Raw genomic sequence first — 24,126 nt, forward strand, 5'->3', positions numbered from 1 at the left:
GCACAATTGGTGGCTGACTAAATACTTTTTTTCCCCACTGTATGTAACAGACAAATGGACCGACTATCCTGAGCACCCAGAGAGGTTTAACCAGTGGACTCAGATGCTGTGTAGAGAGCCTCTTTCTGGGCTCTGCTACTGGGAGGCAGAGTGGGAGGGTTATGGAGCTTATGTAGGGTTGGCATATAAGGGACTCCCTAGAGAGGAGGCACTAATTACTGTGTGATTGGCTACAAAGAGTTGTCCTGGAGTCTGCATTGCACTTATGAGGCTTATGGTGCCTATCAGAATGTAAAAAACGTATCCATACCTGCCACATCCTCCCGATCCCGCAGAGTAGGATTGTATCTGGACTGGCCAGCTGGCACTTTGTCCTTCTACGTTGTCTCCTCTGACACACTGACCCACCTGCACAGCTTCCACACCACCTTCACTGAGCCTTTCTATGCTGTGGCCCTGGCCTGACTCTATCACCCTGTGTGGTTGTGAATTCTTAAGTGGAGTAACCTCCCTTTCCTACTTTCCTGACGGCACACTGGTGTGACATTATGGAACATTTCTCAATGTCAATCAATTGTATAAATGACTTCCTGGGGTCACGGGAGACATATTGTGGAACATGGATGGACACCGCCCATCTTTAGGCCTCTAAATGAGTATAAATTGTCTTGGGAAATGCTGCAGAAAGAATGTCAATCTTTTTGTATTTTGTGTAATTTTATTGTGATTTGTATGCTGTGATTTGTACAGTATGTTTAGTGTTGGCCCATCTGTTTGTATTTCCGGTAGTTCAGGTCCAATAAGCTAACTGTGAATTGATTAATGTTTGGAAGTTTAATTTTTTTTTTCAATCTCTCTCAATTTCGTCTAGTGCCTAACAACACCCGTGCCAATATATCCTATAAATCACGGCTTCTCTATCACTTAAATCTCTGGGTCTCGTCTTCTCAAGGCTCTTCAGAACCTTCTTAGTTACAATGGGACCTTATTATGCTATGTTAGTGATATTTATTAACTCTTCATTAGCATCACGTAATGTACATACAGAGTAAACAATCACAATACCCATTCAAGTCAAAGTAACTGCGTTAAACAGTCTCTGTCTCTCTCTCTCTCTGTGCATATGGTATACACACACAGTGGTGTGTCTGTGCAGCGGTATGCTGATAAGAAAGGAATGTATGTATTGATGGTAATATGTATCCTCTGTTACAATCATCAGTCATATGATTTCCCAGCAGGTGCAGGTGTGTCTCTCTGTGACCTTAAAACAGAAATATACCAGTCAATTGAAAGAGCACAATCTAGTGTAAAGTAATATAGCACATGTTGGACATTGAGTCTGTCATATGAGGTGTGTCGGGAGTGATAGAATAGAGCTACTACATTACATGTAAATGTAGTTCACACACACCTTTCTATTTTGTGAATAGCAGAATGCACCAATAGACCTAGTGTTACACTAATTTTGTGTTTACGTTTCTTGCCTCCGGGTTTAGCGTTTACCTACCTTATTACATCACCATACAGATGCCTCATGCTTACCCCCTATTAGGTCGTTCCATAAGAATTCAACCCGTTTCTGACTGCACCGCTTTAGATTTGAACGAAACCTTCCAAACATGTTTTCCCGTAGTAGAAGTGGCCAGAAAGTGACTTTTTGAACCTGAATGCCAAAAAATTCAGCAGGTAGAGGTGTTCAAAGTTTACCCATATACGCCACCCTACCATGATAAATCCATGTCTTCATCAATACAAAAGATAAACGGTTGACTTTAATATCATTTGAAAGCCTACAAACAGGTTTGTGAAACTATTTTATAATTTCTTTAAAAATATATATATTTTTTTAAATAGTCATTTTTTTTACCTTTAATGTAAATAATCTGAAATTGCATAAACTCTGATCTTTCTCATTTTCACATATGTTGTAGCTTAGACCCTATTTCACATTTTCTGAGGTGTTTATGTTGTGTCAGTCATCGGTTGAGACACAGCATTCTCTTGAATACAGGGTGGGTGTCATTTCAATCATAGAAACACAATTCATAGAATGGACCTTCAGACCACTGCTATTTAGCTGCTACACCATTGAAATGTAATAGAATTTTTTGATTTCAGAAAGATGGCCGCTAGTCCACCCACCGTCGAATGTCAACTTTAATGGGAATGTCTATTCTATTCTATATATTTCAATAGGTTTCCTGTGGAAAATTGACAGTATAATATAAAACAATGGATTTTCCCACTCCAGTCAACATGCTCTGATGTGTGGACCTGCAACCATCTTTGTGGTACGATTTGAAAGTAGAAATATTTGTTCATTTATCAGCCATAATATGACACCCACTCTGTATTGAAGAAGAGCATGCTGTGTCTCAACTGATGGTGGGTACAACACAACCACCTCTGATAATGTAAAATAGGGTCTAAGCTACAACATACACTCAGTGACCAGTTTATTAGCTACACCCCGTTCACGAAAATGGTTCGCTCCTACAGACAGTGAGTCATGTGGCCATGGCTTGCTATATAAAACAGGCAGAGAGGCGTCAAGGCTTTCAGTTACTGTTCGATTGAACCTTACAATGGGCAACACGAGTGACCTAAGTGACTTTGAGCGTGGAATGATCGTCGGTGCCAAGCGCGCCGGTTCCAGTATCTCTGAAACGGCCGGCCTCCTGGGGTTTTCACACGCAACAGGATCTAGGGTTTACTGAGAATGGTGCAACAAACAAAAAACATCCAGTCAGTGGCAGTCCTGTGGGCGAAAACAGCTCGTTGATGAGGTCAAAGGAGAATGGCTAGAATCGTGCAAGCTAAAAGGCGGGACACAAACAGGCAGATAACGGCACAGTACAACAGTGGTGTGCAGAACGGCATCTCGGAATGCACAACTCGTCGGTCCTTGTCACTGATTGGCTATTGCAGCAGACGACCACACCGGGTTCCACTCCTATCAGTTAAAAACAAGAAGAAGCGGCTCCGGTGGCCACGCGATCACCAACACTGGACAATTGAGGAGTGGAAAAACATTGCCTGGTCCAACGAATCCCAGCTCCTGTTGTGTCATGCTGATGGCAGAGTCAGGATTTGGCATAAGCAGCATGAGTCCATGGCCCCATCCTGCCTGGTGTCAACGGTACAGGCTGGTGGCGGTGGTGTAATGGTGTGGGGAATGTTTTCCTGCACAAGTTAGGTCCCTTGATACCAATTGAGCTAAGTTTCCATGCCCCGAAGAATTCAGGCTGTTCTGTAGGCAAAGGGGGGTCCGACCCGGTACTAGATGAGTGTATCTAATAAACTAGCCACTGAGTGTATACAGTGGGGAAAAAAAGTATTTAGTCAGCCACCAATTGTGCAAGTTCTCCCACTTAAAAAGATGAGAGAGGCCTGTAATTTTCATCATAGGTACACGTCAACTATGACAGACAAATTGAAAAAAAAAATCCAGAAAATCACATTGTAGGATATTTAATGAATTTATTTGCAAATTATGGTGGAAAATAAGTATTTGGTCACCGACAAACAAGCAAGATTTCTGGCTCTCACAGACCTGTAACAACTTCTTTAAGAGGCTCCTCTGTCCTCCACTCGTTACCTGTATTAATGGCACCTGTTTGAACTTGTTATCAGTATAAAAGACACCTGTCCACAACCTCAAACAGTCACACTCCAAACTCCACTATGGCCATGACCAAAGAGCTGTCAAAGGACACCAGAAACAAAATTGTAGACCTGCACCAGGCTGGGAAGACTGAATCTGCAATAGGTAAGCAGCTTGGTTTGAAGAAATCAACTGTGGGAGCAATTATTAGGAAATGGAAGACATACAAGACCACTGATAATCTCCCTTGATCTGGGGATCCACGCAAGATCTCACCCCGTGGGGTCAAAATGATCACAAGAACGGTGAGCAAAAATCCCAGAACCACACGGGGGGACCAGTGAATGACCTGCAGAGAGCTGGGACCAAAGTAACAAAGCCTACCATCAGTAACACACTACGCCGCCAGGGAATCAAATCCTGCAGTGCCAGACGTGTCCCCCTGCTTAAGCCAGTACATGTCCAGGCCCGTCTGAAGTTTGCTAGAGTGCATTTGGATGATCCAGAAGAGGATTGGGAGAATGTCATATGGTCAGATGAAACCAAAATAGAACTTTTTGGTAAAAACTCAACTCGTCGTGTTTGGAGGACAAATAATGCTGAGTTGCATCCAAAGAACACCATACCTACTGTGAAGCATGGGGGTGGAAACATCATGCTTTGGGGCAGTTTTTCTGCAAAGGGACCATCCGACTGATCCGTGTAAAGGAAAGAATGAATGGGGCCATGTATCGTGAGATTTTGAGTGAAAACCTCCTTCCATCAGCAAGGGCATTGAAGATGAAACGTAGCTGGGTCTTTCAGCATGACAATGATCCCAAACACACCGCCCGGGCAACGAAGGAGTGGCTTCGTAAGAAGCATTTCAAGGTCCTGGAGTGGCCTAGCCAGTCTCCAGATCTCAACCCCATAGAAAATCTTTGGAGGGAGTTGAAAGTCTGTGTTGCCCAGCGACAGCCCCAAAACATCACTGCTCTAGAGGAGATCTGCATGGAGGAATGGGCCAAAATACCAGCAACAGTGTGTGAAAACCTTGTGAAGACTTACAGAAAACGTTTGACCTGTGTCATTGCCAACAAAGGGTATATAACAAAGTATTGAGAAACTTTTGTTATTGACCAAATACTTATTTTCCACCATAATTTGCAAATAATTTCATTACAAATCCTCCAATGTGATTTTCTGGAAAATACCTATGATGAAAATTACAGGCGTCTCTCATCTTTTTAAGTGGGAGAACTTTCACAATTGGTGGCTGACTAAATACTTTTTTTCCCCACTGTATGTTTTTAGATCATTTATGTTAAAGGCCCAGTGCAGTCAAAAACTTTATTTTCCTGTGTTTTATATACATTTCCACTCTATGAGGTTGGAATAATATTGTGAAAATTGTGAAAATGATGATAATGCGATTTTAGAGTAAGAGCTGTTTGAAAAGATCGCCTGAAATTTCTGCCTGTTTGGTCGGAGGGAGTTTTGGCCTTTAATAGACCAATAAGAAAGACAGTTCCAAACCTCTCTGCCAATAACAGCAAATTTTCAGTTTGCCCCTCCCACCCAAACCACCCTCAGACAGCCCAAGCTAAATTTTTGCTTGAGAAATTGCTATTTGCTAAGAAGCTATTTTTGTTTCTTTTTCACCATTTTAATTGAAAACAATCACAGTAAGTTACTTAATTGTTACCCAGAAATGATTTGATATTGAGATAAAAACGGCTGCATTGGAACTTTAAATGTAATTTTTTAAATGTTTTAAAGAAATTATAAAATAGTTTGACAACCCTGTTTGTAAGCTTTCAAATTATATCAAACTCAACTGTTTATCTTTTTCAGCGATGAAGAAATGGATGTCTCATGGGTGGGGTATGCAAAATGGGTCAACTTTGAGAACCTTTATCTCCTGAATGTTTTGGCATTCAGGTCCAGAAAGTCACTTTCTGACCACTTCTACCAGGGGCAAACTTGTATGGAAGGTTCCGTTCAAATCAAAAGGGGTGCAGTCAGAAAGTGATTGAAATCAAATGGAACGACCTTATTACTCCCTGTACTGCTATGCTGGAAGTCTTGTCCTTATGTGCTTCTGATAGTGTCCAGCAGGAGAGACCAGTCTCCCCGGGACCCAGCTGTGTGTCCCTAAAGAGTGACAAGTCTATGGGTCATCCAATAGAGTTCAGTAAGGATAAGCAAAGGTGAGAGTTTATGGGGATAGTTGTGTGGGTTAAGAATATGTGTGTTATTATACATGCCTGCAATGCATTTGGTGTGAGATATTGGGCAGCTACTGTGGTAGAAATATTTGACTAATAAATAATCAACTCAAAAATATCTCTCAAGACACCAGAGCTTGTGAATCCAAGAATTAGACTTTATTGCATAACAAAGCCGAGCTTGCTCCATGGAACAACTGTCTCTCTCTGGCTTAGACATCCCTTTTATACATACACACAAATGAACAAACATGCGTACATTCCTAACTTATTTTAGTTCTGCACCACCCTTCTTTTTCAACGTCCAGCTGTCACACAATGTCCACTCCAAAAGGTCATGAATGCTTTTTTCTATATGAAGCCTCTCATTCTATCATTCTATTGGCTGCGTGGCTTAGGCCCCTTCTTAAAAAAGAACTACGGTAATGCATACCATGTGTCCATAACAAGCCCATGGGCCACAGTTTGAGAGCCCCTGCGACAGAGCACATACATTCATTTAAACATAATCATGTTTATTACTAATATTATTATTTTACCTTTGACCTCTCCCTACATTTGCCTTAATGATACATAAAATAATACCATACTACTTATAGATTATCCATGAGGCAGAACCTGGGAAATAACAACTGCATTTTAATCAATTACATTAGACATATTTTCTGCTTTTACTGACTTATCATAAAAAATAAGAATGTCCCAGCTTCCTTTTAGCTTTTCTCTGTGTCTATTTCAAATTCAGGAATAATCAGTGTCTGACTATCAGTGTTGGGGAAGCTACTCTGAAAATATAGTTTACCAAGCTACCAATGACTTCACACTGGAAGAAGTTAAGCAACACTAAAGCTACCCCCTTTAAGAAAACTGTAGTTTACTTAACTAAAGTTACTTTGAAAAGTAGTTCACTACATCAAAACTACTCCGTGAATAATTATCATATGTAAATCTGTAATGTCATAGACGATAAATTGCAAGAACAGATCACTTTGGTATCATATGTTAACAGAATGTCGTTCTTGTGATTAGCCTATTAATCACAAGAACGACGTTTCAAGTGAGAATTAGGCAGGTCTGATGCCAAAAAAGAAAGGAACTGATTGCCTACTTCACCCATATTTTAATGTATAATTTTTTGCCAAAAAGGAGTAGTGTAGTTCCAGTAGCTAGCCTCAAGGTAAAAAGTAATGAACTACTGAAAACACCACCTAGATTTGAATTTAGTTCAACTACCACCAAGCTACTGCAAACTGTAGTTAAATTACTAGTTGAACTATATGTAGTTCACTACTCTCCAACACTGCTGACTATATATTGAAGTGCTCTGGTCTCTTCTGACAGGGTCCAGCAGGAGACTCAACTGTACCCAGCGGTGTATCCTTCAAGAGTGACAAGTCAATGGGTCATCCACCTGAGTTCAGCGAGGAAGACGCTTCTACTGATCAAAGGTAAGAGTTTATGAGTCTGAGTAACTCAGCAGACCACACCCTCTCTCTCTGTTCCTCTAAGATCTCCAGTCTTCTGTTCTGTTCTGTTTATTTCCCAGTGTCCAGTCTCCCCAGAGTCATCAAATGGACCTGTCCTCCATATTCAAGGTGAGCTGACTCATGCCACTATTTTATCCAGTCGAAAACTACACGTGACAAATATAGTTGCGAGCAGCAATGAACAGGGATGTAAAGGATTACAGAAAGGACACAAGATCAGTTGGATAACAAAGCAAGCACTTTGTGTAAATGACTTAACTCTCAGTTGGTATACTCCACATTAGTGTTCCAAAATACTTCAATAAAGTAGCTGTAATACGCTGACTACGCAAGCAGCAGGACTTCCGCTTTCTAATTTTACTGAATAAAATATCCACTTTTCACTACATTCGGACACAAGGCAGCAAGATTATACAGATTTACTAATCACAATATTTCAAATTGTTTGTCTGCATAATTTAAATCTAGCATTCATTTGCAAGAGACAAAGTCCACTTGATCAAGAGTCATTGCTCTAGTATCCTTTGGTGCCAATGACATCTATAGTGCCACCAACTGGTCTGGTGCAGCGACTTTATATTCACGCAGCTTCTAAGGACATTTACATAAGGTTTACATACCAAATTTCATGGCCCCATGAAAGTAGTCTAGCTAATGCGTTATCTAGCTAGCATTGCAAATTAGCATTTCACTAGCTAGCTACAAGTAAATATTTTACATTTTAGCAGACACTCTTATCCAGAGCAACTTACAGGAGCAATCAGGGTTAAATGCCTTGCTCAAGGGCACGTCGAAAGATTTTTTCACCTAGTCGGCTCGGGGATTAGAACCAGCGACCTTTCGGTTAATGGCACAACACTCTTAACCACTAAGCTACCTGATATGACTCAAACATGGTCCTGTTTTATCAATTGCTGTGCTGATCAATGGACAGTTAGCAAGCCCTCCTCGGCAACATTGTTATTGGGGCGCAGGAATGTTAGATTTGTCTTAACATTTTAAGTTAACTGTCATTGAATTTGGTGGTTACTACTGGTTTCAGATCCAAGGCGAGAGAAACTGTCCGCCATATGTTGTGTTTTAGTAAAGGCTCGGAGTGACTTCACGCACCTGTAGTACCCCTTTTCCTAACCAGGGTGAATTCTGGTTGTCAGTGGTCTAAATGGGTGGTCTGGGCCATCTAACTAAAATACAAATAAAACAGGTGTGTTCTCATTCACTATTCAAATACCCTTAGTATAGCCTGACCCGTTATACACCAAGCAGTGTCTCAGTTGATCATTTGTATTAATAATCAATCATATCTATGAATAAGAAAAACAACATCTCTTATACCGGCTGGGCTTTATATAAGGACCCAAAGTTTAATTACCAATAAAATGGACAAGATATGGTCACTTGCAATAAAATTATTCACTCAACCAATAACCAAAACTGTAAGAATGGCAAGAACATCCCTTTAAAATACCTTGTCAAAGTTGATGAACACAGTTAAACCCATATTCTATAGTAGAGAAAATATCACCTTAATGATACTAATCAAGAATGGTATGCTATACAATCACTAGGATAAATATACAATGGGGGGACCTGACATCATACCAAAAAATATATAAATCAAAAACCATGTCACTCCTTCAGTCACAGTTCAAATCACATCCCTGCTCAGGGGCCTGTGAGGACGGAGCATTCATCGACAGGATTCCTTGTAATCCCTCTGGGAAAACGAAAAACGTTCAGCTGCACTCACAACAATGCCTATTTTCCCGATTTCCTCTTTGTTTGCGCTGTGCAGTTAGCCAATGCAATAAACGCGACAAAGTCCACCATTTTAACATGCAACATGTCAGGATCCCTATGTTGACAAGGGATATTATCTGGTGTCTCTACTCCTACTACCTTTATTTCGTCAACGTCACTCCTTTCGACCACTCTTCTGGACAGCCCTTATTCTTGCTACCTCTGTCTCCTTCACCCTAACAGGGCACTTCAGGAATTCGGGTGCATGTTCGCCACCACAATTGCAGCATTTAGGCTCAGCTGGCATACGATACTCCTCCCGTCTACATACACTTGACCAAATCATTTGCATTTATGACATTGTATGGGTTTGGGCACGAAGGCTCTTACATGGTGTCTCACAAAACCCAAATACACGTAAGAAGGGAGAGACTCTTCTTCAAAAAACAATAGAATGGATGGAGTGGGCTTCCTCCATACGGGTCAGTTGGTGTGCACCAACCACCTGATCAAATTCTTAGTGTGCACCAACCACTTGATCAAATTCTTAACGTATTTCCTTTGCATTCCTCACACAGTTCTGTCTCTTCTGATCAGAGAAACCCACCGGCTCGCGGGGCGTGTGCACTATCTGATCTCCCGGGGAAAACGTTCAGAGGTTCCAGCAACGCACGGGGCTGTGGGCGCTATCTAGTCTCCTTTGGTAGAGTGGGGTACTGATCCCGATTATATAGAAACCGACTACTTACTCTAACTAGCTAGCCCTTAGCGGGATAGATTTACATTTACGTCATTTAGCAGACGCTCTTATCCAGAGCGACTTACAGTTAGTGAATACATTTTTTTTTTTTTTTTTTTTTATACCGGCCCCCCGTGGGAAACGAACCCACAACCCTGGCGTTGCAAACGCCATGCTCTATCAACTGAGCTACATCCCTGCCGGCCATTCCCTCCCCTACCCTGGACGACGCTGGGCCAATTGTGCGCCGCCCATGAGTCTCCCGGTCGCGGCCGGCTGCGACAGAGCCTGGATTCGAACCAGGATCTCTAGTGGCACAGTTTGCACTGCGATGCAGTGCCTTAGACCACTGCGCCACTCAGGAGACATATGGCTCGGCTCACGCAGTCCTCAATTGAAACAGCCCGCTAGTGATACACAAGCTAGCCGTCCACTTCAATGGGTCCACTAGCTCACTGATAACCCATTCATAGACGCTGACTACCTTTAGCGCCTATTGACCATAGTATCTTATGGCCGGCGGGGTTTTGTTAAGAGCCCCGACGCTCGTTCTGAAGGTTAAAACGCATTGCTTGCGTTACGGTTTTGGAAACATAAGGAAAGTATCTTTCATATCAGCGATGAATAATTTTCAGCTTAGACCAATATCATTCATGCTCCCTGTTGCCAGGAATCCCTCCTTTGCACCCTCTAACCTTGATAACACCTTTGAACGATGGGGGGAGTTGGGGATAAGTACCATAGGGGATTTATATATAGGAGGGACCTTTGCTTCCTTTGAATCGCTGAGGGAAACTTATAACCTTCCCAGGAGTAACTTTTTCAGATACCTACAAATTAGAGACTATGTTAGAAAACACCTCCCAACATTTGAGAATGCTAAACCTTCCATGTTTGACGGATGCATAAAAATATGCCCCACCTCAGACAAACTGATATCTCGTCTATATGACGCTTTTCAATCTGTTAGCGCACCCTCTACTGATGCCATTAAGGCAAAATGGGAGGAAGAACTAGGAACTGATATTTCGGTGGCAGACTGGGAGGATAGCTTGGAGTATCTATCCACACCTGCTCCATTAACTCCAGACATCATATCATACAATTTAAGGTATTACACAGATTACACTATTCCAAAACTAAACTGCATAGGATATTTCCTGATACATCCCCTATGTGTGATAAATGTCAGGCTGAGCAGGGTACACTACTCCACTGCTTTGCCCTATGCTCTAGTCTGTATGGTTATTGGTGTGGAATTTTTGGGGTCCTCTCTGAAGTTCTGGAGACTTCAATAGACCCAGACCCGCTTCTGATAATCCTGGGAGTGTCCGATTCTCTAAACGGATTAACCAACTCCCAAAAACAACTAATCTCTTACAGTCTCATTTCGGCAAAAAAATTAATATTGTTGTTTTGGAAAAGGAGGGAAGCGCCCTCTACCAAATTATGGCTCAGCGAATTGGCAAACACTGTACACTTAGAAAGAATTAGATATATTCTGAACAATAAATTATCAACATTTGATGAAATCTGGCAGCCTTTCCTCTCTTACCTGGACCAGTCGGCGCTGTGAATTTGTACTTTTTAACGCACTCTCAATTGTCATATTGTAATCTACCTTTGGGCAGCGTGTGCTGGCCCCGTCATTCGAGCAGTCGGGAGGGGAATAGGGTGGAATAAGGGGGGATAAAGGGGGGTATAAGTGGGGGGTTACATCTACCCTTTTTATTTCTACCTGTCCCTGTTCTGTATGTCTTGTTTTGTAATATTTGTTTTGTGTTCAGAACTCTGGGTCTTGTTGTTCATGTCTGTTCTCTTATGTTTAGATAAGAACTGTACACATGTCTTTCATACCTATACACCATTCTTGTGTGTGTTCAATAAAAAATATTTGAACAGACTTACTCAACCTATCGCTGGCGCTCAGGCTGGTCCCAGCCCCTTGGCGCTCCACTGTTGCCAGGTGTCTAGTTGTTTTGCAACTTATCCAGAAAGTCAGCACTTTTGCAGTACACGTCCTTGGACGGTTCACAGATCACAAAGAGGCAGTGTTCGGGTACTGTGAGACACAAGTTCTTATCTCCCCCTACTCCCTAACGTTCCTCACATGAATCACAGCTTGTTATGTGAAACAATTTATATCAGTACAGTACAAACCTTCTATGCGGCAGGTAGCTTAGTGGGTAAGAGCGTTGTGCCAGTAACCGAAAGGTCGCTGGTTCTAATCCCCGAGCCGACTAGGTGAAAAATCTGTCGATGTGCCCTTAAGCAAGGCACTTAACCCTAATTGCTCCTGTAAGTCGCTCTGGATAGGAGCGTCTGCTAAATGACTAAAATGTAAAATGTAAATGTAATCACCAATGCATTCCTTCTAAGCTATTCATCCCTCCAGTTATGAGAAAATAGATCCCCACATTATGAAAGATAAGGGGCATATCAGCAAAAAAAAAAAAAAAGATAAGGGGCATATCAGCATATGTTCCGAAACCCATTTTGTAAGCAATGATTAATTCACATTGCTCCCCCTACATTCCCTCTGATAGGCTAAGGGGACCTTCACTCAGTAATAGAGAATAGCTCTGGGTTACAAACCCAAGAAGCCTCAACCAATAACCCAACGGATATTAATGACTTGACCAGATATGCTATAACCCTACATCTCCCAAAAACAGATGTCCTGCCCCTAGGAACATAAAGATAGCATATTTTAGCATATTAGTGTTTGTGCTAATATGCATCTACTGGTATAGTGTGGCCATCTTTGAATGCATCAACGTTATTTTCTCAAACTCTTTAGGGACTATTGTGAGTCCAAAGACCACATTTGGAGTGAATCTGACTTTTAGTCCATGAGAATATATTTTATGATTATTTTAAGCATTAGTGTTACATAGTCAAAGGGGATTGTACTCATTTTTTAAAGATATCAATGGCAAACGTAACATGGTTCATCATGGTAATGTTGTTGATGACCCTAAAACGTTTCAAGGTGATAGACCATTGCTAAGTGGATTTAAAAAGGATTTAAATGGACACCTAAAATCAAATTTCCTAATTTATCAGTAACTCAGCCATCTCTTGACCAATTCCTTAGCTTTTCTCAAACTAAGTTATGATATGTACCATGGGCCTGCCTTCTGATTTTGGACTTATGGTACATGAGAATACGTTTTTCAAAGGTTTTCCAAAATTCCAAAGATGGAGGAAAATCTATCCTGACTGACCATATGGGTTCTTGAGGCAAATTTGTTCAGCATGAGGAAAGACACCTACATTCAAAGTTCCAAGTCTCTAGGTCAAATGGGGGGAGGGGATAAGAGGGTTTAAGTGAGACTGCCTATAACAGCACCACCTATAGGCCAATCTGTGCCATTATTTTTGACCGAGTTCCTCATGGCATCTACTTTCTGTGTGCCATATTAGAAAACAAGTTATCAATCTATGCTTGAGTTGTTTGACCATGTCAAGGGGAAAAAAAATCTAAGAATAACAATAGGTTTCATCCCTAATAAAACCAGCAGCACTGAGGGCCTTGAGGCCTGGGTTGGTACACTCCCTGGTATATCAAAACATATTAAGTTGAAGTCGGAAGTTTACATACACTTAGGTTGGAGACATTAAAACTTGTTTTTCAACCACTCCACACATTTCTTGTTAACAAACTATAGTTTTGGCAAGTCGGTTAGGACATCTACTTAGTGCATGACACAAGTAATTTTTCCAACAATTGTTTACAGACAGATTATTTCACTTATAATTCACTGTATCACAATTCCAGTGGGTCAGAAGTTTACATACACTAAGTTGACTGTGCCTTTAAACAGCTTGTAAAATTCCAGAAATTATGTCATGCTTTAGAAGCTTCTGATAGGCTAATTGACATCATTTGAGTCAATTGAAGGTGTACCCGTGGATGTATTTCAAGGCCTACCTTCAAACTCAGTGCCTCTTTGCTTGACATCATGGGAAAATCAAAAGAAATCAGCCAAGACCTCAGAGAAAAAAATTGTAGACCTCCACAAGTCTGGTTCATCCTTGGGAGCAATTTCCAAACGCCTGAAGGTACCACGTTCATCTGTACAAAGAATAGTAAGCAAGTATAAACACCATGGGACCACACAGCCGTCATACCGCTCAGGAAGGAGACGCGTTCTGTCTCCTAGAGATGAACGTACTTTGGTGCGAAAAGTGCAAATCAATCCCAGAACAACAGCAAAGGACCTTGTGAAGATGCTGGAGAAAACAGGTACAAAATTATCTATATCCACAGTAAAACAAGTCCTATATCGACATAACCTGAAAGGCAGTTCAGCAAGGAAGAAGCCACTGCTCCAAAACCACCATAAAAAAGCCAGACTACGGTTTGCAACTGCACATGGGGACAAAGATCTTACTTTTTGGAGAAATGTCCACTGGTCTGATGAAACAAAAATAGAACTGTTTGGCCATAAGTCTTCTCAAATGTTGGGAGGTGTTTTCTAACATAGTCTCTAATTTGTAGGTATCTGAAAAAGTTACTTCTGGGAAGGTTATAAGTTTCCCTCAGCGATTCAAAGGAAGCAAAGGTCCCTCCTATATATAAATCCCCTATGGTACTTATCCCCAACTCCCCCCATCGCTCAAAGGTGTTATCAAGGTTAGAGGGTGCAAAGGAGGGATTCCTGGCAACAGGGAGCACGAATGATAGTGGTCTAAGCTCAAAGTGGACTTTAATTTGCTTCCAGATTCGGACTGTGCTATGTATAATAGGATTGTTACGGTAAAGTGACATCTCCAGATTGACAGGTGACAAAATCACAGCACCAATAGAGAAGGGGTTAGGTTGAGTAAGTCTTGGTTGAAAAAGTGTGTGCGAGCAAGGAGGCCTACAAACCTGACTCAGTTACACCAGCTCTGTCAGGAGGAATGGGCCAAAATTCACCCAACTTATTGTGGGAAGCTTGTGGAAGGCTACCTGAAAAGTTTGACCCAAGTTAAACAATTTAAAGGCAATGCTACCAAATACTAATTGAGTGTATGTAAACTTCGGACCCACTGGGAATGTGATGAAAGAAATAAAAGCTGAAATAAATCATTCTCTCTACTATTATTCAGACATTTCACATTCTTAAAATAAAGTGGTGATCCTAACTGACCTAAGACAGGGAATTTTTACTAGGATTAAATGTCAGGAATTGTGAAAAACTGAGTTTAAATGTATTTGGCTAAAGTGTATGTAAACTTCCGACTTCAACTGTAACAACAGCTTGGAAAGGTCCAATCATAACATATTTATAAAAACATTTTTATGTTTGTTTCAACAGTCGGTTGAAGCCAACATCATGACTTTTATGAAGAGTGAGTTGAAGATGTTCGAGAGGCTTCTGAGTCCTTGCTCTGAGAGTCAGGGAGAAGATGAGGAAGTGGTGGACAGTGAAGATGAGAAGAAGCAGAAGAGTGCCAGAGAGGCGGCTCTGAAGATCACACTGCACGTCCTGACGAACATGGATCAGAAGGAGCTCGCTGACACACTGGAGAAAAGTAAGAACTCTATGCCTTTAGTCTTCAATGCCTCATGGGTCGTTCTTGAAATGCAGTGGCATTTGTGTCCCTCGCCGTTTTCAACCATGAACAACACTTTAAAATGACAAATAGGTACACATCATACATGTTTTTATTGGTATTGAACTGTTTATCAATTATAAAACTTCATGTAAGTCCTTTATACTGTAAAACTTTATGTTTATGCATTTTTAAAGTACTTATGGCAAGCAAATTGGCTTTCGACCTGTATTGATGAGTAGAGTTGTAGTGACATGTTTTGGGGATTTAGAGATATCTATCTATTATTTTGAATGCTAGAAAGTAAACAAAAGTATTTAATATAGTGTATAGATCAATATAATACCTTATTTTTTAACAAATATAATGTGTCCCTAAGTTTTATGTCATTGGTGTTACCGCCTTGAAAAACACTCATTACAAAGATATACAAGGACCTTGAGCATTCCAGTGGCAAACCGTTATCGGGAGAGGAGTCTATATTAAAGGAAATTCTTAGCTAATCACACCCTTTTAGTATGTCATAAATTTGAGGATTTCATAGATAATTTGTTGTCTAAATACATGTCATTGATGTTACTCAATTTAAATGAAGGGAAATTACATTGTGAGCAAAATGATTAATCCTATCACTTCAGTAAATTACCTTATATTTTAGCATCCGTGGCCTCCATTTGAGAAAATCCTCAATTACCAAAAATGTGTCATTGGTGTTACCGTCATTTGTGTTACTACTCCTACTGGTGGCACAATGTTATCATAATAGAACAATTATTCAAAGTTATTAAGCTGCCATATTAGTTGATATAGAATGGGAAGATGTTTTAAATCTAGATTATTTAAAAAAAATCCTAAATGCCATGCCCAAATGCACCAGCATTTGAAGAATGAACCTCATGTATGTCCAGAGAAATATCACTGAGAATTTCTGTAAATACACTCTCCCTAATCTATATTAAATGTATCTTCTTCGAGCTAATCTGTTTGAAAAAGCACACAGTGTATAAGAGAGGCCTATAAGCTTGTTTGCTTGAAAGTATACACTGTAATACATAGCTGCTTGAAGCCCTGAATGTATCTGTAGTAACATGTTAACATTAATGCTATAAAAATTTTCAGGTCTTTTGGGTGAGCTTACTGTGTGCCAACTTAGACTCAAGTCCAACATGAAGAGGAGGTGTGAGCGTGTCTTTGAGGGAATAGCAAAACAGGGAAACCCAACACTTCTCAATAAGATCTACATCATATTTTTTACATTACATTTTAGTCATTTAGCAGACGCTCTTATCCAGAGCAACTTACATGAGCAATTAGGGTTAAGTGCCTTGCTTAAGGGCACATCGACAGATTTTTCACCTAGTCGACTCGGGGATTAGAACCAGCGACCTTTCGGTTACTGGCACAACGCTCTTACCCACTAAGCTACCTGCCGCCCCACAGAGGGTGGAAGTGGACAGGTCAATAAGGAACATGAAGTGAGACAGACTGAGACGGCATCTAGAAGAGCAGCAACACAAGAGATACCAATAAAGTACAACAACATCTATAAAGCCTTACCTGGACAAGACAAACGTATCAGAACAGTGCTGACAAAGGGAGTCGCTGGCATTGGAAAAACAGTCTCCGTGCAGAAGTTCATTCTAGACTGGGCTGAAGAAAAAGCGAATCATGATGTCCACTTTATATTTTCTCTCCCTTTTCGAGAGCTGAATCTGAAGAAGAAAAAACACAACTTGGTTGAACTTCTCAATCACTTCTTCATAGAAACCAAAGAATCAGGGATAACAGACTTTGAAAAGTACAAAGTTATGTTTGTCTTTGATGGTCTGGATGAGTGTCGACTTCCTTTAGACTTCCAGAATAATGAGAACTGTTGTGATGTCACAGAGCCAACTTCAGTGGATGTCCTACTGACAAACCTCATCAAGGGAAATCTGCTTCCCTCTTCTCTCCTCTGGATCACCTCTCGACCTGCAGCAGCCAATCAGATCCTTCCTGAGTGTGTTTACCGTGTGACAGAAGTACGAGGGTTTAACGACCCACAGAAAGAAGAGTACTTCAGGAAGTGAATCAGTGATGTGAACCTGGCCAACAGAATCATCAAGCATTTGAAGTCTTCAATGAGCATTTACATCATGTGCCACATACCAGTCTTCAGTTGGATTTCAGCCACAGTTCTCAAAGAAATGTTGTGTGAAGCAGAGAGCAGAGATTTGCCCAATACTCTGACTCAAATGTACACACAATTCCTGGTGTTTCAGACCAAACAGAGTGGTCAGAAGTATCTTGGAGATCTTGCATTGGATCATTATTGGAACAAAACTACCATCCTGGCACTGGGAAAACTGGCTTTTCAGCAGCTGGAAAAGGGCAATCTGATCTTCTACGAGGAAGACCTGAGAGAGTGCGGCATTGATGTCACAGCAGCGTCAGTGTACTCAGGAGTGTGCACAGAGATCTTTAGAGAGGAGTTTGGGCTGCACCAGGAGAAGGTCTACTGCTTTGTGCATCTGAGCATTCAAGAGTTTCTGGCAGCTTTATTTGTGTTTCTCACATTCAACAATGACACTGTAAATGTAATGTCTGAACACAAAACAACCAGGAAACTTCAGACATCCAAAGACACAGCTGCAACAATCCTCTACAAGAGGGCAGTGGACAAGGCCTTACAGAGTGAGAATGGACATCTGGACCTGTTCCTCTGCTTCTTTGTCGGTCTCTCACTGGAGTCCAATCAGACTCTCCTTCGAGGCCTACTGACACAGACAGGAAGCAGCTCAGAGACCAATGAGAAAACAGTCAGATGCATCAAGGAGAAGATCAGGGAGAATCCCTCTCCAGAGAGATGCATCAATCTGTTCCACTGTCTGAATGAGCTGAATGACCATTCACTAGTAGAGGAGATCCAAAGCTACGTGAGCTCAGGAAGTCTCTCCAAAGAAGAACTCTCTCCTGCACAGTGGTCAGCTCTTCTCTTTGTGTTACTAACTTCAGAAGAGGAGCTGGATGTGTTTGACCTGAAGAAGTACATCAGATCAGATAAAGGTCTTGTGAGGCTGCTGCCAGTGGTCAAGGCTTCCAGAACAGCTCTGTAAGTACTTTAAATGAAAACTTTCGTCATCAGACAGAACACTAATACAAACAAAGATATGGGTTGATTTCTTAACACATAGTGGTCTTTTTTCTTCCTAAGGCTGAATGGATGTAACCTCACAGAGAAATGCTGTCAGTCGTTGGCCTCAGTTCTCAGCTCAGACTCCTCACACCTGAGAGAGCTGGACCTGAGTGGCAATGACCTGCAGGATTCAGGAATGGAGCTGCTCTCTGCTGGACTGAAGAATCCACTCTGTCCACTGGAGAAACTCAAGTAAACAACAAATCCTGAAATTGGGTCAAATTGTATGAAAGAAAGTTTCAAGAGCTGTTCATAAAGTTTATGATGACCCTATATGAATTTCAATTAATCTTACTTTCTTTTTAGGCTGAAGCAATGTAACATCAAAAACAGTAAAGCATTGGCTTCAGTTCTCTGCTCAAACTCAAGTCTGATAGAGCTGGACCTGAGTGACAATGACCTGCAGGATTCAGGAGTGATACAACTCTCTGTTGGACTGGGGAATCCAAGTTGTAAACTAAAGATACAACTCTCTGTTGGACTGGGGAATCCAAGTTGTAAACTAAAGATACAACTCTCTGTTGGACTGATGAATCCAAGTTGTAAACTAAAGATACAACTCTCTGTTGGACTGATGAATCCAAGTTGTGAACTAAAGATACAACTCTCTGTTGGACTGATGAATCCAAGTTGTAAACTAAAGATACAACTCTCTGTTGGACTGATGAATCCAAGTTGTAAACTAAAGATACAACTCTCTGTTGGACTGATGAATCCAAGTTGTAACCTAAAGATACAACTCTCTGTTGGACTGATGAATCCAAGTTGTAAACTAAAGATCCAACTCTCTGTTGGACTGATGAATCCAAGTTGTAAACTAAAGATACAACTCTCTGTTGGACTGATGAATCCAAGTTGTAAAATAAAGATACAACTCTCTGTTGGACTGATGAATCCAAGTTGTAAACTAAAGATCCAACTCTCTGTTGGACTGATGAATCCAAGTTGTAAACTAAAGATACAACTCTCTGTTGGACTGATGAATCCAAGTTGTAAAATAAAGATACAACTCTCTGTTGGACTGATGAATCCAAGTTGTAAAATAAAGATACAACTCTCTGTTGGACTGATGAATCCAAGTTGTAAACTAAAGATACAACTCTCTGTTGGACTGATGAATCCAAGTTGTAAACTAAAGATACAACTCTCTGTTGGACTGGGGAATCCGAGTTGTAAACTAAAGATACAACTCACTGTTGGACTGATGAATCCAAGTTGTAAACTAAAGATACAACTCTCTGTTGGACTGATGAATCCAAGTTGTAAACTAAAGATACAACTCTCTGTTGGACTGATGAATCCAAGTTGTAAACTAAAGATACAACTCTCTGTTGGACTGATGAATCCAAGTTGTAAACTAAAGATACAACTCTCTGTTGGACTGATTAATCCAAGTTGTAAACCTAAGATACAACTCTATGTTGGACTGATGAATCCAAGTTGTAAACTAAAGATACAACTCTCTGTTGGACTGATGAATCCAAGTTGTAAACTAAAGATACAACTCTCTGTTGGACTGATGAATCCAAGTTGTAAACTAAAGATACAACTCTCTGTTGGACTGGGGAATCCAAGTTGTAAACTAAAGATACTAAGGTTAGTCTTCCACACTGTGTTCATTATCTAACCCTACCATAACTGAGCCCCTTACTGTTAATATTCTGACATTATGTACTTTCTCAAACAATGATAATATTATACTAAATACTGAAGACTAATCTGGTAGACTCTTACTTATCGGACATCTAGATGACGCCAGTGTATATTTCTCTGAGAGTGAGATTCCTCTTTCTGCAGGCTGTCATTCTGTGGAGTCACAGAGGAAGGTTGTGCTTTTCTAGCTTCAGCTATCAGCTCAAATCCCTCCCACCTGAGAGAGTTGGACCTGAGCTACAGTAACCCAGGAGACTCAGGGAAACTGCTCGCCAGGGGCGGTGTGTTCAATAGGGCGATATGGGCGACGCACTGCCAAACGGGAAAAGGAAGGGATTTTTTTTCTAATCAATTATATCACGGCAACAGTAGTTATCAGTGTTGTAATCTAGACGTCTGATCTGCCACAGTGCCACTAAATGTCCAATCAGGCTAAAGTCGTGCTTCAAATGGCCCCCCCCCCCTTTTGGGGCGATTTCAGTCAGGTTGAAAATCGCCCAGAAGTCTGTCATAGACTCCCATGTAAAATCTATTTTTTTCAAATATCAGAGCTTTCAATACAATCTCTATGGGTTTCTGAGGGCTTGCACTTACGCGCTTTCGTCATACGTAACATATAACCATGAACGTAACTAAGAAAAGAGCGGGTAGCAGCGTCAATCAATTCACTACTTCTATCAAAATGGCTAGGCTTCAGTGCAACTCGATTGTGTCTTTGAAAGAAGTTCCTTTTTGTCGGCGAACAAATGAAGATAAATTGGCAACGAAACAATTAGGACCTCCCAGACTAAATTTAATAATTCAACAGGTTTCTACTAAAGGGGGGAAGTCCTACACCCGAGGATTTTCCAAAAATTGGTATGAACGAAAAACCTGGCTAGCAGGCTGCGATGTAGCTAATGCAGTCTTCTGCTACCCCCTGCTTACTCTTTCACCCTGAAGGCGGCACGGCAGACAGCACCGCTTGGACAGCGACTGGTGTGTAACGGACATGCACCATCTTTCAGGAAAGATTAAGAAACATGAGCTGTCAAAGACCCACATGGATAGCTGTTTGAGATTGTCTGCTTTGGGGAGAGTGAACATTCCCACTCAACTGGATGAGGGATACAGGCTAGCTGTCCGCCGCCACAACGATGAGGTTAGTGTTGATAATCACAAGTTTACTGGAGAACTGAAACTGACAAGGCTGACAAGATAGGACCCTTTTGTCCATTGTTATTGGATAGGAACAGAACTTATAACCAGCTCCTGACCTAAATAGATCTTAGCACAACATTTTACTCAACATATCATATTCCATATTCACTATAACAAATATATTTACTACGACATTAGCAAGAACCGCCACATCCTCAGCCGGCTAATCCAGTGTGTGAAGTTTTGCGGAGTGTTTGAGTTAGCTTTGCGAGGCAAAGATGAAACTGAGGGCTCCACCAACCCTGGTAAGCCAACACTTTTGAGATCAGTCAATAAATGCTTCTGGTATTGACTTATATGCTGCCCCTGTCTTCATGTTGTTGCTGGACATATCTTTTTTAAAATGTGTGTAGGTCACCTAAATCATCAGAAAAATTGCCCCCCCTGAGAATTTTTTCAGGAGCCGCCACTGCTGCTCGCTACTCTACTGGAGGATCCAGACTTTAAACTGCAGACACTCAGGTAAAAACATTAACATTGGTTATAATGTCCCACCAAAAAGATAAATCCATGATTCTAACCATAACTGAGGCTTTGAAAGTGTCACTCAATCACTGTCTGTTCTTCTGCTGTTCCTCCAGTGTGGACCATGATTCAGAGTGCTGGTTAAAATCAGTCTCAATACCATTTTTGAATCAGCGTAAAATTACTGTTGTTTAATGTTATCCGGGGGGGGGGGGGGGAATTATTTGGAATATACGAGATTATACTTCTTTTTCAAAAAATGCTACCAATACATTTCTCTATAATCTAAATAGACTTGAAATAATACTAAACAACGATGCCAAACTATTATCTTGCTCTGTTATGTATCATCAGATGCCTGTGAGCTCACACCGGACCTCAACACCATACACACTCAACTGTACCTGACTCGGGGGAACAGGAAGGTGGTGCATGACTCCAAAAGACGTCAGATAAACTATCTTGAGCACCCAGAGAGGTTTGACCAGTGGACTCAGATGCTGTGTAGAGAGCCTCTTTCTGGGCGCTGCTACTGGGAGGCAGAGTGGGAGGGTTATGGGGCTTATGTAGGGCTGACATATAGAAGACTTGTTAGGAAAGGAGGGAATAATGACTGTGTGATTGGCTACAATGACATGTCCTGGAGTTTGTACTGCAATGACAAGTCCTATGATGCCTTTCATAACATAAAGAGCACCCCTATCCTTTTACCGTGCTCCCACTCCCGCAGAGTAGGAGTGTATCTGGATTGGCAAGGTGGTACCCTGTCCTTCTACAGTGTCTCCTCTGACACACTGACCCACCTGCACACATTCCATGCCACATTCACTGAGCCACTTTATGTCGTGCTATGGCCTTGGCTTGACTCAGCTATTACCCTGTGCAAAGTAAGACAGTTCTGAGTCCTCAGGCAAGTCACCCTCCTGCACCGGCGCACATATTATAGTCCTGTTTATACCTGGCGCTATGACATGAGTCCTTTGTCCTGATCTTGTCCACATTCTGATTGTGCCCACATTTGTAGACAGGTGTAGACAATCAAAAGACACATTATCTGATTGTGATCAGATCATCCTGACCACCTCCGGAGGTAGTCAGGCACCCATTGTGTCTGAATATCTTACAAGTGTAGATGGATCTGGACAGAGAAACCATTTAAATCATCATTATCCCACCCTCTAAATCAGACCCTTTGAAGGCCCTCGGATCAATCCCCCCCAAAAAAAAAGAGTTGGGGTCTCAACTTACTGTTGCGAGTTAGAATAGTAGAATGCACAAGGGGCCATTTCTAAATGTGGTTGTGCATCAGCAGTTTCTCTCTTGTTATGTCAGTCACTGATAGTCAGTCAATTAGCCATCTCAGCTAACATGTTTTAGATTGCTAAGTTAGTTAAGCGGCCAGCTATCTGAATGTATTAATCGTGGTCTAATTACCGGCCGGGGGGCTCCCATTGATTTTGTTAGTCAGTCTCACTCATTTATCATACTAAAAACTGCAAACATTTCTCTCCACCCTATGGCAAAAGGTGTAGAATTGCAGGATTTTTAAAATAAATGATGTGGGGGGGGGTACGCAGATCCGCGAGCAACTGCAGCCCCTCATGATGAGTTCAGATTCTTTGTGGCCCCCACCCTTATAAAAGTTGCCCATCCCTGCTCTAAATCATTGACAGGTGGCAGCATTGACTTATGGCATAAATGTGTCTTAAAATAAATTCATCAATATTATTTTTTAAAGAATATCCAGCAAATAATTAGTATACAGGGAGGGAGGAAATATGGTCACTATGCGGACACAGTGGACGGATGAGAGACACATTTTAATAGCATGTGTAGACGCATATCTGAAAATGTGGGCACAATCAGAATGTGGGCAAGGATGCATGTTAGCGCCAAGTATGAACAAGGCCACATAGAGTAGAAATCTGAACTGATTTACAAGTGTAACCACAGTAATGGTTAGCTGGACCAATTGGAGACATAGTGAAATATGGACAGAGCCTGACTTCAGGACTCCAAATGAGTAGAAGTGATTTTTGCCCCTGTGTTTTTAGTGAAATAGCCTTAAGAAATGCTGTAGGAAAAATCTAAATGTTTAGTAGTTTGTGGTTGTTATTTTATTATTGTGGTTTGTATATTTGATTATAGGTCTACAGTGCATTTGGAAAGTATTCAGACCCCTTGAATTTTGTTTTTTCTCATACATTTATAAACAATACCCCATAATTACAAAGCAACAACAGTTTTTCAGGCCAAAGTGTTCAATCTTGATTTCATCAGACCAGAGAATCTTGTTTCTCATGGTCTGA

The 24,126-nt window shown here is 41.2% G+C and overlaps 1 protein-coding gene across 1 annotated transcript in view; it reads left to right on the forward strand.

Annotated features, from left to right (window-relative positions):
* The window catches only part of LOC123481188 (NLR family CARD domain-containing protein 3-like), a 28,531-nt gene extending 5,812 nt beyond the window's left edge, over positions 1 to 22,719 (forward strand). Inside the window, 11 exon segments of the mRNA XM_045208295.1 lie at positions 7,156 to 7,262; positions 7,361 to 7,409; positions 15,087 to 15,323; positions 16,458 to 16,579; positions 16,763 to 18,415; positions 18,518 to 18,691; positions 18,806 to 18,914; positions 20,043 to 20,095; positions 20,297 to 20,435; positions 21,745 to 21,814; positions 22,172 to 22,719. Coding sequence (XP_045064230.1) covers positions 7,156 to 7,262; positions 7,361 to 7,409; positions 15,087 to 15,323; positions 16,458 to 16,579; positions 16,763 to 18,415; positions 18,518 to 18,691; positions 18,806 to 18,914; positions 20,043 to 20,095; positions 20,297 to 20,435; positions 21,745 to 21,814; positions 22,172 to 22,719 — 3,261 coding nt within the window.
* The last annotated feature ends 1,407 nt before the right edge of the window (positions 22,720 to 24,126 follow it).

This window comes from Coregonus clupeaformis, chromosome 28, assembly GCF_020615455.1.
Source record: "Coregonus clupeaformis isolate EN_2021a chromosome 28, ASM2061545v1, whole genome shotgun sequence".
In the NCBI taxonomy this organism is placed as follows: Eukaryota; Metazoa; Chordata; class Actinopteri; order Salmoniformes; family Salmonidae; genus Coregonus; species Coregonus clupeaformis.